General features: G+C 47.1%; 1 protein-coding gene across 2 annotated transcripts in view; it reads left to right on the plus strand.

The window, feature by feature from the left end:
- Positions 1-766: 766 nt before the first annotated feature.
- The window catches only part of Tarbp1 (TAR (HIV-1) RNA binding protein 1), a 54,194-nt gene continuing 39,408 nt past the window's right edge, over positions 767-15,552 (plus strand). For both annotated transcript variants that reach the window (XM_051201346.1, XM_051201347.1), the window contains exons 1-6: positions 767-1,599; positions 6,051-6,148; positions 7,005-7,074; positions 9,671-9,819; positions 11,575-11,627; positions 13,661-13,758. In XM_051201346.1, the coding sequence (XP_051057303.1) occupies positions 789-1,599; positions 6,051-6,148; positions 7,005-7,074; positions 9,671-9,819; positions 11,575-11,627; positions 13,661-13,758 (1,279 nt within the window). In that variant the 5' untranslated portion in view covers positions 767-788. The remainder of the gene's footprint in view (positions 1,600-6,050; positions 6,149-7,004; positions 7,075-9,670; positions 9,820-11,574; positions 11,628-13,660; positions 13,759-15,552) is intronic.

Consider the following 15,552-nt stretch of genomic DNA (forward strand, 5'->3'; position numbering starts at 1 on the left):
GTGTGTGTGTGTGTGTAAGCTAGGGGTTGATGTGTGATGTCTTCCTCTATCACCCTCCACCTTGAATTTGTTTGTTTTTGAGACAAGGTCTCTGTTGGTAGTCCTGGAACTCACAATGTAGATCAGGCTGGCCTTGAATTCCCAGTGGTCCTTCTGCCTCGTCCTCCCCGGGGCTGTGATTAAAGGCGTGTGTCACCATGCCCTGCTTTGTGATTAGTTCCTAAGAGACAGGTTCTTTCACTAAACCTGGAACTAACCTCAGCCATATGGGTTGATCTGCGACTTCAGGGATCTTTCTGTCTCCTTCATGCAAGATGGCAGTTACCCCTCCGTGGGGATCCCAACTCGGATGCTCATGCTTACAGAGTAAGCACTTTACCCAACATCTCCCTCATGACTTATTGTCAACACATAAATCCAAAGTGCATTTCGGATCCACTATGTTAGGTAGGGTCTTTGTGGTAGCTCTTAACACGCGCTTTTTTGGGGGGGACTGCGATGGCCATCTATGTGAATTTAGTGCCTGCTAGCTAATTTCGGACCCAGGCCTCTTTCCAGTCAGGAATCTCCGAACCTGGTGTAATATTAAAGCTATCGTCTGCAGCAACTCAAGGGACAGAGTGGCAGGGGGCACCACACCCTAGGGCTCTGAGGACCCTATCAAGCTGGAAGGAGCTTTAGGCGGTCCTATGCCCGGCAGGGTGTGTGTGGGCTGGAATCTCTCGCTGCGCACGCGCACTCGAGCTTAGAGTGGCCGGCGCACGCGCACAGGGTCAGCTCCCCGCGCAATGGAGCGGGTTTTGGCGGACGCGCTTCTGGCGCAGAGCCGGGAGCCCTGCGCGCTGCTGGGGGCACTGTGCGGCGGAGAGGCGAGTGCGGAGCGGGCGGAGACTCTGCGTCTGGTGTTGCAGCAGCTGGAGGAGCGCGGCGTGGGCGCCGGCGCGCTGACCGAGGCCGCGCACGAGGTGGCCAAGGGCCATCTGGTGCCTTTACTGCACGCGTCCCCCGGCGGAGGGTCTGCGGGGCCGCGCGTGCTCCGAGCAGCGAGCGCAGCGCTGCGCTCGTGTGCGCGCCTGGCGGGGCCCGAACTGGCGGTTGCGCTGGCTGAAGACGCGCTGCGCGGGCTGCCGGCCGTGCCGGCGGTGGAGCTTCTGGCCGCCGTGGCACCATGTCTGCGCGCCCTCGAGGATGCCCCACTATTGCGTCGTCTGGCGCGCGCTTCCGTGGAGCTGGCGCTGGCCGGGGACGCGCCGCCAGCGGTGGGTGCGCGCCTGCTGCCTGCGCTGGCCCAGAGTGCAGAACCGGCGCTGCGGGAGGCTTGGGACACGTTGGGCTCCTCGGGACCCGGAGCTGAGGGCCGCACTGGGCCAGAGTTGCTGGTGCTGAGCGCTCTGGCCGAGAAGCTGCTGTCCGCTCGTGCGCGCCACGAGGACCTCGACGCACGCCTCCGCGGCCGCTTCTGGAGAACAGTACAGGCCGGGCTGGGCCACGCGCAGGACGCGCTCACGCGCAAGCGCGCGCGCTACCTGCTGCAGAGGGCTGTGCAGGTGTCTGCAGAGCTGGCGATGGACTGTGCCTGCGGTCCCCAGGACACAATGGGTACCCAGTTTTCTCTCCCTAAAATGATTTATGTGTATGTATGTACCCTGTGTGCACCACGTGTGTGTAGGTGCCTGGGAGGGCATTGGATCCTCTAGAGCTGTCCGTTGTGAACTTTTTATTATTAGTTCTAGGAACAAAGCCAGCCCCAGGCCTCTAGAAGAGTATCAAGTGCTCTTAGCCACTGAACCATCTCTACAGCCTGGTACCTGCTTATCTTTTGCCCCAGCTCCATACCGCTTCCCCAAACTAGCTCTTCAGGGGGCATATACCTCATCCTTAGAGGATTTGCAACCTGCATGTAACACCCCTACACCGGTGTCTGCCAGTGCTTTGGGAACAGTGGATTTAGAGTAGGGTGTGACACTGGGCATTCTGTAGCATGATCTGTAGAAGAACAAGCCTGCTCAATGCCCTAACATAGAAAAAGGAAGGGTTGACATCTGTACCAGTCTGAAAGAAAGGTGATGTGACCCAAGTTAACGTTTGATACTTGAGGTACAGAATTAAGTATTCTTTTGACATTCCTTTGGGAATTGTAGGAGCTGTGTGTGTGTGTGTGTGTGTGTGTGTGTGTGTGTGTGTGTGTGAGAGAGAGAGAGAGAGAGAGAGAGAGAGAGAGAGAGAGAGAGAGAGAATGTGTAGAGGTCTGAAGTCAACAGGTGTTTTTCTTGAGCACTCTCCATTTTACTTTTTGGATCAGGGTCTCTGCATTAGGAACTCAGGACATAGCTAGCTGGCTGACCAGGGATCCTATTCTTTTATTCCCCTATTCTCCTGCCTCTGCCTCCCCAGCTGGTATTACAAGCACATGCCACAATGACTGGCCTTCTACATGGGTGCTCCTTTCTATGTCTGATGTATTATCATTGCCATTTGAATCGTTTATTATATTTGTCATGTGTGTATGCTGTGGCATCCTTGTGGGGAAGTTAGAGAGTAATTTGTGGGAGTTGGTCCTTTCTTTCCACCAGGTAGGTCCCAGGAACTGAACTCAGTTTGTCCAGCTTGGCAGCAAGCATCTTTACCCACCACACCACCTTCCCAGCCCCATTTGAACTTTAAAAAACAAAACAAAGTCCTTTCTATCTTTTGACACATCCCCAGTTATCACTTCCATGCTGTTTACCTTTCTGGTTCTGTCTGCCCTTTGATGTAAGTTCTTAACATGTCCCATAGCTGGGTGTCTAAGTTTGGCTTTACTTCCTGTTTTATCTTTGGGTTATGGAGTTGTTTCTTATAAGGAGTAGAGACTTAGTAAATATTTCTGCCTAGTGATGGACCTTTAACTTCTGTTAGGTTCGTAGCATATGGCTTTGAGGTAAGTGACCTGGTTAGTGGTTGAGCTGACTTGCTCAGCTTCATCACAGTCTCTGGTGAGGTTCTAGTCACCATGTGCATAGCATGAAGCCTGGAGAGCCTGAGTTTTTTGTGATGCTTTGGCTGCTGAGTCTTGACAGTTGGTGCTTGTTGGCTTCTGATAGCTGTCTCTCCAGTGGCATCCTAGACCTTCGGGTCTGTGCTTTGGAGATTAAGTTTTTTCTGCTAGCTCTGTGTCCTCTCTGGGGACATGTAGCATCTGTCTTGTCCCCAGAGAAAGGCTTGGAGCAGCCAAGTGCTTACAGTGTCTGTTGCACTCTGTGGTTGGAGAGCAGGTACCCATCCCCTCCTTCTGACAGTCATGTACCTCTTCTGGCATTCCCCACTTCTGACCATCCCCTTCATCTCCCTCATCTGACCACCCCCCTCTTCTGACCATCCCCCTCTTCTGACCACCCCCCTCTTCTGACCATCCCCCTCTTCTGACCATCCCCTCATCTGACCATCCCCCCTTTTCTGACCACCCCCCTCTTCTACCTAGCCCCCCCCATTCTGAAGCCCACATTAGCTTTGTCTCAGGAGTGGATCCAGCAGGAGTTAGATGGTTTTTTATTTGCCTTTCCCAAGCAGCAGACTCCTAATGGTCTCTTGGTGCAGCTCCAGAAGAGATTTTCTGTCCCTTTCCAGAGGTAGCTAGCCTTTGTTTGGTATCAGGTAGGGACAAGAGCACCTCCTTCGGCCCCTTTTGGAGATGGCTTCCAGAGACAGCCAGGGGTGGGGAGTTGTTCACTAATGAATATCCTGTAGACATGGGCATGGGCAAGTCCTTTCTGCCCCTCAGACTAAGATTTGTAGAGCCTTCAGGGTCTGTGACCTGCCTGTGTCCTCAGGAATCCAGCAAAAGAGCTGGTGGCCTCTTAGAGTTCCCAGGGATTCTAATCTGTTCACTCTGCAAACTCAGAGCCTTTAATTGCTCCCTCAAAATGCCATGTTTTAAGAACTCCTTTTCGAGAGTGAGGAACACCCCTTCCTCCATGCCCCACCAAATGTGGGGAGCAACTTGTGTGTCCTTTCTTTTGGAGATACTTTCTGTACTTTGTAATTGTGCTCTCTGGTAGTCCCTGACATTCAGGGGTTTGTGGGTTATCCATCATTTTCTTGACAGCTTCCTGCTTTCAAAACGGAGTGGAGACTGTCTGAACACCTTCATTTTGACCTCACACCTTGATTGGTGGTTTGATCAGCCCGTCCTCCAGCTGGGAGATAAATTTTATGAGACTGACACACTACCTACTACACTAACGAGGCTCCTTTGCATTCAAATTTTAAAGGCATCCATCCATCCCGCTATAGTTTAAAAAGCTGGAGATTCTATTGTTGCTGTTGGGAAGTTGAGATGATTCTGGATCCTGCAGCTTTTCTGTGGAGGTTCCTGGAGTTCAGGACCTGGAATCTCCTCTTTCATCCATGTGCGGCACACTTGGTGTACCACAACAGTCTTGAAATCACTGTCCTTTGATTCTGGGAAGTTTTCCTGAGTTATGTCAGTGGTGATTTCTTCCCTTGCTTTGTCTTTCCTCTTCTTGAGGAAAAACACAGAAGTCAGAGCAGAGACCATGGAGGAGTGCTACTTACTGGTTTTCTCTCGCCTACTTTCTTATGCAGTCTAGGACCACCTGCGCAGGGGTGGCACTACCCATAGAGAGCTGGGCTTGCCCTCCTTAATCATGAATCAAGACAATCCCCCCACAGACTTGCCCACAGGCCAGTCTGATAGAGTCAGTTTCTCAATTGAGGCTCCTTCTACCTGGGTGACTTCAGCTTGTGTCAAGTTCATAAAAACCAACCAGAGCACCTTTAAAATGCCCTTCTTCTCCAATGGATTTTCTAGAATGTTGTTTTTCCCTTCACTCACTGGTTAATTTCATTGGTTTTCAGTCTTTTCTCTGAGGTTCTTGTTTCTATTATCAGATTTTAATTTTCAGATGTAACTGGTTGGGAACAGCCCCTTTAATTTTACACCAAATCCTGTTCTGATCTCCGTGGGCAGACCCCTCCATGACCCAGCCCAGCCCCCCCCCCCCATATCCACTCATAGCAGACTTGCTTCTGAGTCTTTGGTGTGGGGGTGGGGTGGGCTTAAGGCAAATCGAATTATTTCTTAGCTTCCCCTGTGTCAACTAAACCTTATTCATTTCCTTCCAAAGTCAGCTCAGATTTTACATTCTAAATTTTATTGCTTTGTATGTTCCTGGGTTATTTTTGTTTTTGTTGTTTCAGGTTTTTTTTTTTTTTGGGGGGGGGTTGCCATTATTGTTCAAGTCTTGGGGAAGAAAGTAGAGTTTCCCCAGACTTGTCATTCTTACCCTGTATTCCACAACAGTAATCTTAAGGAAACAAAGCAACATAAAAACAAAAACAAGGCTAGGCATGGTGGCACATGGCTGCCATCCAGGCAGAGGCAGGAGGTTCAAGAAATCAAAGTCATCTTTGATTACACACCAATTTCTAGGCTAGCTGCACTCCCCCTAAAAAAAAAAAAAGCAAAAATTTCAACAAACTCAGAGTAGCCAAACATGCAAACAGCAACAACAAAAACAGAATTTCTGTAGACGGATTTTTCTTTGGGCAGCCAGTTCACACACACACACACACACACACACACACACACACACACACACACACACACCCACGCAAGACCGGACATGGAGACTTGTTAATTATGAATGCGTGGCCTCACTTAGGCTTGTTCCTAACTCGTTCTTTAACTCAAACTAACCCCTGCCTTTTAATCTGTGTTCTTTACGTGGCTTGGTTACCTTCACTCTGCACTCCCACCTTGCTGCCTCTCCACCTTGCTGGCCACTCTGCCTTTCTTCCTCCCAGAGTTCTTTGTTCAGAAGTCCCGCCTATACCTCCTGCCTAGCTATTGGCCATTTAGTTTTTCATTAAACCAATCACAGTGACTCATCTTCACATGGTGTAAAGGAGTATTCTACAACAAATTTCTTCTCGAGTTTCCCAAGCTTTTTAAGTAGGTCCCCTCCATGGTTAGTGATTGCCTCATTTGGTGACACTGGAATTAAGAATTGTTGTTAAGATTTTTTTTTTTTCTTTTAAAATTCTTTTAGGTCCAAGCCTATTCTGGTGGTCTGAGAAGAAAAAAGATGAGCTTCTAAAGTTTTGGGAAAACTATATCTTGATCATGGAAGTTCTAGAAGGAAACCAGGTGCGTGCTCTCCTGTCTTAGCGGATCCTGTAGTCTGTGGGCCTTTTCCAGGCATTCACAGGAAGGCCAGTTTGTACAATTGAAGATAGCATGTAATTGTTTATGGAAATTAAAGAGTGCTTTTAATAGATTCACATGATTGTTCAAAAATTTAGTCTCGGCATTCTCCACCTGCTGTATTTGTGGGGTGGTCCAGCATGTTCTGTACCAACTGTAAATTATTGGGCCCACCCCCATACTTTTGAATTTAGTTCATTTGGAGTAAGGCCTGAGAGTGTAAACTTTGGACAAGTTTTTAGGTGACACCTGTGCAGCTGTCCTGATGTCTAGAGTCACTAGGTATGTAATGTCTATAGTTCATTAATTGTTTTAGAAACTTGGATTTAAAGTTATTTTGAATTTGTGAACCATACGCCAGCTGAATTGTCACAGCACGGTGTAAGAGACATGGGAACACTGAGCTCTGAATCCACTCTGCGTCCCTGTGTGTGACCTTGACAATGGTGGGAGCTAGGGGAAGCGCTTCTGTGTATTTTACCATTTTAATCTCCCAGCCATGCTGGTTTCTGGGGTCAGTTGAGGATCACATGGTGCAAGTTAGGATATTCCCTGTGGAAATGTACATGGCACAGTAACTGGGGTCTAGACTGGAGTCTAGACTGTTCCCCAGCTTTGCCTGCTCAGCTTCATACACATGATCCTGGTGCTGTTCAGGTCTGGAAGAACCAGACTTCTGACACCTGTTTTAGACATAGTGGCAAGAGAAAGGCTACAGTTATGTAAACAGGAACCTGCCCCTGAGGTTTTAAAGACTTTTCATGTGATTTTTCATGAGATTTTTTGCTCTTATTTTTAGATACATGTCATAAAGCCAGTCTTACCAAAGCTAAACAGTCTGTTTGAATACGCAGTATCAGAGGAAAATGGTAACGATTACTTTTTGGTTTTGTTCATTTGTTTGTTTTAATAACGTTAGTAGTCTCCCTGATCTTATAACTAACCATTATTTATCACAGAGACTTTGGGAAAATAATTAACACTGAGGAGGAAATGGGATCATCTCATAATACCACCAGCAAGTGGCATTGGTCTCCAGCATTGTGGGTCCGAGCGAGCTCACTGAGCCCACTGCCACACTTTAGCCCACTTGCCCTGTGTCTACACTGCACCCTCTACCCTTAGCTTTAAATGGCTTCAGGGATTTCAATAATTTAGAAGCATGATTAATTATTTTTTAAGCAGTTTATTATAAAAATTTCAAAAATGTTTCCTTCCTATATAGAAAGGAAGGAATATATGTGATGAACCTGTGACCTGTCCAGGTTGTAGCAAAAATACAGAGTGGGCAGCCTCATCTCCTGGGTCATGTGCAGTGTCTGCTGCTCCCTTTCTAGCAGCTCAGCATCCTTTCTCATCTGTAAAATATCAGGGTGTGTCCTTAAGAGAGCCGCTGGGTAGAGAGCCCAGTAGGTAAAGGGCTTGCTGTACAAACATGAGGATCCTCAGTACCAATATAAATGCCTTGTGGGTCTGGTTACCCACCTGCAATCCCAGCATTCCTGAGGCAGATCCAGGGGATCCCTGTGTGGGCTGGCTAGGTAGGCTAGCCAAATCATCAAGCTCTGAGCTCAGCAAGGGACCATGCCTCCCTTTATAAGGTGGAGAGGGATCGAAGAAGACACTGGATGTCAACCTCTGGCCTCCACATACATGTGCCCAAGCTGGAACACATACACATGTACATGCGCCTCTGCACATCCACATAAATAAAAACCTGTCAGTGGTTTCATGGTAGTGCTGTTTTTTTAAATAATAGTCTTTTGATACAGATGTATACTTTAACTGCTTTCCAGCCTTATTGTCTTCATCTATCTTTTTAATATATAAATACACATCTATCTCTATCTGGATGGGCAGTAGTTCCTGTTGATAGGTTTCTTCGAGTTCTTAGGAAGAGGCCATTCAAGGGTGTGTGTTTTGAGCCCTGGATCACTCCTGAGTTGGCAGAGTGTTTGAGAAGAAACACAGCAAACCTGGAGCTTCCTGAAGTGGCTTTGTGAGATTAAGCTTCAGCCAACTGCAGCTCAGGGCAGGCTGGAGGCTCTCTGTCCACAGGAATGGGCAGGTGCTATATCATGTATTTATTCATGAGCATTCTGGCTGGTAGGTGGTGGCTGCCCTGGATGACTACCTTCCTGATAGTCTGAGCCCTTAGGAATTGGTTTTTATTTTGCTGATGGCTGTGGCTGTTCTCCGACACAGTGTGAGTTTTCGAGGACCATAGGCACCTTGTGTCCCACCTGGGGCTAGCATTTAATAGGATTCTGCCATTCTCTTGAGCCCTTGCTGTTTAAACAGTGATCTCATTACATGCTTTGCCCATAGCCAAACAGCATTGACTGGTTTTGAAAATTTACCATTGACAGAGAGTTGAAAAAGCATGTTGGAGTATATTACAGATAGTAGGCCAATTTAGTTATAAAAACCATGAGATTAAGAAAAGTGATTTTCTAATATAATTATAGGCTATTTTAAGAATCAGAAACTGTATAGGAGGTACACATTTATCCCATCTTTTTTTTTTTAAGATTTATTTTTATTTGTGTGAGTGTGTGTGTGTGTGTGTGTGTGTGTGTGTGTGTGTGTGCCTATGTGATACACCACATGCATGCAGGTACCCTCGGGGGCCAGAAGAAGGTATTAGTTTTGCTGTAGCTGGAGTTACAGGCCGGTGTGAGCTGCCTGAAGTGGGTGCTGAGAACCAAACCCCAGTGCTCTGGAAGAGTGGCAGGTGCTCTTGACCACTGAGCCGGCTCTCCAGGCCCTTATTCTGTCTTCTATTGTGGATTCAATTATATATTCACTTGAGAGGTCCTTACTACAGGTCAGTGTGTACAAGCATGGCGGGGGGGGGGGGGGGGGTAGGGGGTGGCAATATTTTTCCACTTGAGTTTTGTCTTTTTTTTTCCCCATGAAACAGTATTTTTGGCTCCAAGTCTCATGGAGAAAACAGAGAAGGGACCAAAAAGGAGTTCATGTGAAGGGAGGTTAGGCATGACATAGGGGTGATATAAAACTCAGACTAGGAGCTGACCAGCCCCGAGATGGGGACCTCTGTGAGGATGGTAGGGGCACTGGGGTGGCCAGCTTCAACCTGTGCCTTGTCCACAGTTTAAGAGTGGTGGGAAGCTTTTCAAAGGTTTTAAGTAGAGGGGTGACCGGTTGAGATTTATGTATGAAAAATGGCCTCAAGTTGAGTGTGGGGAGAACATGCTGAGCCACCCCAGATCTAAAGTTCCTCCAGTACACACAGGCCTTCTTGAGCACTGTGTGGCTGCAGTAGCTGAGCGCACCCAAAATGCGGAACGCTGGGTGATTGGGGTCCACACACTCTCTGGATGTGATTAACAAACTCACCATGGTGTGACTGTCCATTGCACGCAGATTTGTGGTGTAAGTCTCCAGTCTCTGCACAGAGACTAAAGCTAGAGTTGTATGTCACTCGGTTGCTCATTCCCATAGGCTCCTGGCTCCTCCATCCCTCCTGGCACATGTGCATTTATAAAAGAATGTTTGAAAGTGAGAACAAAATCCTGACCAAAGAAGGAGTGATCCACTTCTTGGAGCTGTATGAAGTGAAATCGCTTCCATACTCACCAGAACTCTCTGAGGTAATTACACCCCAGCCCCTTCCTCCTTAACCATCCTCGGAACATAGGAGGGGGAGGGGAAGGCAGAAGACCGTGTCTCTGTCACATGGTCTTTGGTTTTCAAGCTCAAGATCTTTTGTGTTGAAGAGAAAACCAACTGAGTGGGCAAGCTGTCACCCTCAGCAACTGCCTGGATAAGAGTTGCAGGAGAGGGAAAGTTGTGTGGCGGTTGGGAGTCTGTGCTGTGCTGTGGTGTGGTGTGGGAGCATCAGAAAACCTGTGAGACAGTCAGGGAAAGTATGCCTAGGCTTTGATCACGGAAGAGACGTGCAAAAGAAGGAAAGGCTATGCCCTTCTGAGTGAGGAAGAGTGGGCAGACCACACTGCAGAGCCTCTGGCAGCAGCCACAGCTAGAGTAGGCCCTTTATAGATCTGCACACACCAAGCTCTGCATTTTGAGACAGTGTCTCGCATAGCTTATGCTGGCCCTTAAAGCTCTCTGTGTAGCAGCATTGATTCTGAACTTTGGTTCCTTTTGCCTCCATCTCCTAAGTGTGTATATGCAAATCACTTCTAGGAAGTAACCCAGGACTTCAATCAAGCACGATAGCTAGGCGGGCACTCTGAGCCACATCCCAGTGTCTGTCTACCTGGCTCCTCAAATGTAGCATAGCTGAATGGGGGTATATTAGTCAGAGTTCTTCAGGACAGAGTGATAGAATGACGGTGTATTAAAAGGAAATTTATTAGATTGGCATACAGCAATGGCCATCTGCTAGCTGGGGAGGCAGAAAACCAGTAGCTGCTCAGGCATGAGGCTGGAATCATTGGAATTGTTGGAAGCCCAAAGAAACTGGGTTCTGATGGAGCAAAGAATGGCAGTAGCAGTGACAGCCATGGTAGCAGCTACATGGTAGATGAACTCACAAGCAAGAGGTGAAGACAAGGAGGCAAACAAACAAACAACTTTTTCCCTGGTCCTTCTGTATCTGGGTGGCTTTCGAAAGGTGCTCTACTTTCAGGGTGGGTCTTCTGCTTCAGGTGATTTAATTAAAGCAGTGCCTCACAGGTGTGCCCGGAGACTTGCCTTATGGGTGAGCCAAGATCCCATTGAGCTGACAGTTATAGTAGGCTTGTCTGTGTCATTCCTCAGTCTGGCAGGGAAGTTCCTGGTGATGCTGTCTTCCTGGAGCTGTGGGTCTTGGTTGTCTGTGTGCACTTTGCCATCTTTTGTCTGTGTTGCTTGTCTCTGCCTTTGTCCATAATCAGCCTCACACAGTGAATGGACCATGCAGTTGGGCCCTGTAGCTCCGTGTTCCCTTCCTTAGACCCAGTAGCTCACCTTGTATTAGGGACACACACACTAACCTGATTTCCCTGTCTGAACTCCACACTACAGCACCAGATGCATTCTGCCCTCTGCATTTCAGGTAGGCTGGGGGTGTGGTTGTGAGTGTCTAGGACTATTTGGGGGAATGTTAGTTCCCAACACCCACCTTCTCAGCAGAGGCTGTCAGTCTTCCCTTGAGGAGTCTGTATTTCCCACCTAGTTTCTTCATCCGGCTCCTTTGTCCCTGACCCACGCTCAGGGCCCAGGGCCCTGGGCCCTGGAGGTTGTTAGCAGGCAGCAGCTTTCTGTTTGTGCCCACAGGACCCTCCCTGCATTAACCTGCTCTTCTCCTCGGTGCTCCTGTGTCCCCTTGCAGAGCCAAGGCAGGCCCCCTGCTCTTCCTGCAGTTGGAAATTTGTGTCAATTCTCTTCCTTTTCCCTTTTAGTTTATTACTGGCCCACTGATGGATGCCCTGTCAGAGAGCTGCCTCTACAGCAGGTAAGCACCCCTGCTGTTCTATCATTGCTGTAGGGCTAGCGACCAAGCACAGGACCTTGTGCATGCTAGGCCAGCAGCGCATCACGGATAAAGGTCCTAATCCAAAGGGCTGTTCTCTTCCCCAGCTGTCATGCAGTGCTGTGCATCTGTACATGCACTGAGGACACGAAACATGCCGAGCCCCTAGCAGAAGGTTGCATCTGTACACATAGTGATGTAAAAAAAAAAAAAAAAAAAAAAAAAAAAAAAAAACATAGGTAGCCCCTAGGGCATCTATACACACTGATGTCATGAAACACACCTAGTTCACCTTTTTTGGTTTAGCTTTTTAATTTTGACTTAGTTTCACAGTTTTCTAGAAAAGTTTGGGGATAATACAAAGAGTTGTCTTTCATTATTCACTTATAGTCAGCAGATATTAATGTCTAATGGAAATTGCTTAGTTGTTATCTCGTGTGTGTGTGTGTGTGTGTGTGTGTGTGTGTGTTGCTGTCTGCTGAACTGACCCTTCTATGTTTTAGCTATGTGTCTGTCCCTCCCTCTCTCTCTGCCTCCCTCCCTCTCCCATCCCTCCCTCCCTCCCCTCCTCTCTGTCTCTCTCACCCTCACTCCTTCCCTTTCTTTGTCTTCTCTATTCCTCCCTTTCCTCCCCCACCCCTCTATTCCTCCCTCCATCTGTATTAAGAACCTTGAGTTCACACCAGTGTGTCTGGCGTCTGTCAGTCCTGTTTGGCGCAGTCCATCCTAACATATTCCTTTCTGTATCTGACAGTGGCTGCCATGGCTTTTAAGAGGTCTGCTTATTCACAACTTTCACCCTTGGAAAAGGTTAGCAGACAGAAGTTTGTTAGTTTTGTACTTTAGTCTCATTTGGAAAATTATCTATACTCTGAAATTGCCCTTTCAAATCTCCTCTGCTTTTTATGTTGTCTTTCTGATAGTGATCACTAAATTCATAGCTATAAGCAAATTATGCTTAGGAGGCCTCTATAAAAGAAAATCACCTCACTCCCCATCAATTTATTTAAAAATGCTAGCATCTAGGCCAACTGATGGAAATATATTAGTTTCTGGTGTCTGATGAACAAGTATCGAAAACATAAAATGGCATGATTCACAGGGATTTTTGAGTCTTCCGCAAGTTATTGTTGCATGGCATCTGTGAAGCAGCTGGGCAGTGTGAACCCAGCATTCGGCCTTCATGCTTTTGCAGCTGGGCAGTGTGAACCCAGCACAGGCCTCCATGCTTTTGCAGCTGGGCAGTGTGAACCCAGCACAGGCCTCCATGCTTTTGCAGCTGGGCAGTGTGAACCCAGCACAGGCCTCCATGCTTTTGCAGCTGGGCAGTGTGAACCCAGCACAGGCCTCCATCCATGCTTTTGCAGCTGGGCAGTGTGAACCCAGCACAGGCCTCCATGCTTTTGCAGCTGGGCAGTGTGAACCCAGCACAGGCCTCCATGCTTTTGGGAGGGTCGGTGCACACATTTATCATGACACACCTTCTGGTGTACTGTTGTGTTCAGTTAGCAGATAACACACATAGCCAAAATACCATGATGGAGTTTGTGTTTACAATTGAACACTCTAGCAGATGTGAGTCCTCTCTAATAATTGTCTTCACTGTGAATGCCCTTTTACTTTAACCTATGGATGTAAGTTACTGAATTATATGTTGGAAACAATGAAGTAGTTTAGGTTGCTCGTCCCCAACTATTTTTTTTTTTGGTTTGTTTGTTAGTTTTTATGATACTAGACTGATGGGTGTAAGGAGGGAAGGAAAGTAGGCTGCTATGCCCCTTCAGTCTAACCGTTGAGAGTCCTAGAGAGTTCTGCTTGTTCTGTTAGAGCATTCAGATGTTTCTATGTTCACACAGACTCTAGATATTCTGAAAAATAAAATACAAGTCCAGGGCAAGAAGAGTTGTCCAGTTATTTTGTTGAGAACTAGGGCCATGTTGCGTTTAGACTAATGACCGTATGCTTATTTGTAAGTGGATTTTAAGTTATGTTTTTCTCCCTCTCTTTGTCCACAGGTTCCCAGGGCAACTGTTGGGAAGTGGCTCTCCCCTGGGATTAAAGTTACAGAAGTTTCTAGTCACTTACGTTTCTCTTCTTCCAGAAGAAACAAAGAGTATGTCAATAGAGATTTTAATTTATGTTTTAACTTCCAGTGTGTTTTGGTACATGTGCCGTCATGTGACTAGTATGATCAGTGCCATGCAGGTGTCTGCAGCAGAGCACCGGCCTTATGGGTTCTATACTGTCTCCTCTGACAGTACCCAGCCCATACTGTTGACCTTTTCAGCAGAAGACATAGCTACGTAGCTAAGGAACACAATTCTTATATAGCCCTGTACCCTAGAATCGGCTCACTTTTTCTATCATTGAGCCAAGTTTGAAAGTGGGCACAAAGCATGGAGATTCTTGGTGCCAGGTGGCAGAAGGGCTTATTTCACTTGAATTGTCTTGTCACACTGGTCTTTGTGACTTTTCCTAACCCTAGGTATGGAATTTTTTTTTTTTCCTTTTGTATTTACTTGTTGATAAGATGACCAGTGTTGTTATCTGTTCAAAAAGGTAAATACAGCCTGCAGTATCAGAACTCTAAAGTTGCTTGTCTCAATGGCTCTTTTGAAAGCAGTCAGTTTCTGGAGAGGACAGTGGAACTGCCAGCTTTGAGCACCTGGGTTCCAGCCTCTGCATGCAGCATGGCTGGCATGCTGGGCAAAGTGCCCTGTTGAGGCTGCCTGCCAGTGTTGGTAGCTGGGGCCCAGAAGTGTAAGTGTGGGGTGAATTTGAAGGGCAGCCTGGCTGTTGTACTGTGTAAGGGTCGGCATGGTACAGGGAGTTTGGTATCTGATTAGTGCAGCCAGAGGAGAGCAGAATGCTTGTCCACATTTCCCCGTGGCTTCTCCAGTTTCCAGAAGTCTCTGGAATTTTTTTTCTTTCAAGACAAGGTTTCTGGAACTCACTGTCCTGGAACTCATAGAGATCCACTGCCTCTGCCTCCTAAATGCTAGAATCAATGGCGTGCACCACCATTCCTAGCTGCTTCCGGGATTTCTTAACAGAAGAAAACAGTGCAGTGAACAGAAGCCATTAGCAGAGGAGATGGAGAAAGCACCAACCCTTTGTGTCTCAGAAAAGAATATCATTCACTGAATGAGACCCAAGGAGGACATGAAATGGCTTTGCAGGAAGCTGTGCCCAGGAGCTAGGGACTGCCCAATCAGTGATTGTGGCCCTGTGTTGAGCAGCTCAGAAAGGGTTCAGCCCAGCAGCTGAAGATTTACCTCTAACTGGGTGTGCTTGTTCATGCCTGTAATCCCAGTATAGGGGAGACTAGGCAGGAGAATTGCCATGAATTCAGCCTATCTAGACTACTTAGGGAGACCCCCATCTCAAAACAAACAAACAAACAAACAAAAAGAACCCCTGCTTTATCTTCAATTAAAAAAACAAAACAAAAACAAAACAAAACCACAATTTCCCAGTTATCAGATTCTTCAGATCACAGTGGGATCTATCAAACTAAATAGGAATGCAATTACAATAATTGTCAAAATAGCTTTATTGAGATTTAATTTAATTTATAATTTAAGTCTCCATTTACACTTTTTTAAAAATTTATTTATTTTTATGTATGTTGGTGTTTTGCCTGCATGTCTGTCTGTGTGAGGGTGTCAGATCCCTGAAACAGGAATTACAGACAGTTGTGAGCTTCCATATGGGTACTGGGAATTGAACTCAGGACCTCTGGAAAGAGTAATCAGTGCTCTTAACCACTGAACCATTTCACTAGCCCTCCATTTACACTCTTTACACTGTTCAGATCAGTGATGGTCACTATATTTAATCTATCCCACTGTCTGTTTCCAAACTACTTCCCTCATCTGCACAAAGAACCCCATGCTTCTGAGTGACT

The sequence above is a fragment of the Phodopus roborovskii genome, unplaced genomic scaffold (genome assembly GCF_943737965.1).
Source record: "Phodopus roborovskii unplaced genomic scaffold, PHOROB, whole genome shotgun sequence".
Lineage (NCBI taxonomy): Eukaryota > Metazoa > Chordata > Mammalia > Rodentia > Cricetidae > Phodopus > Phodopus roborovskii.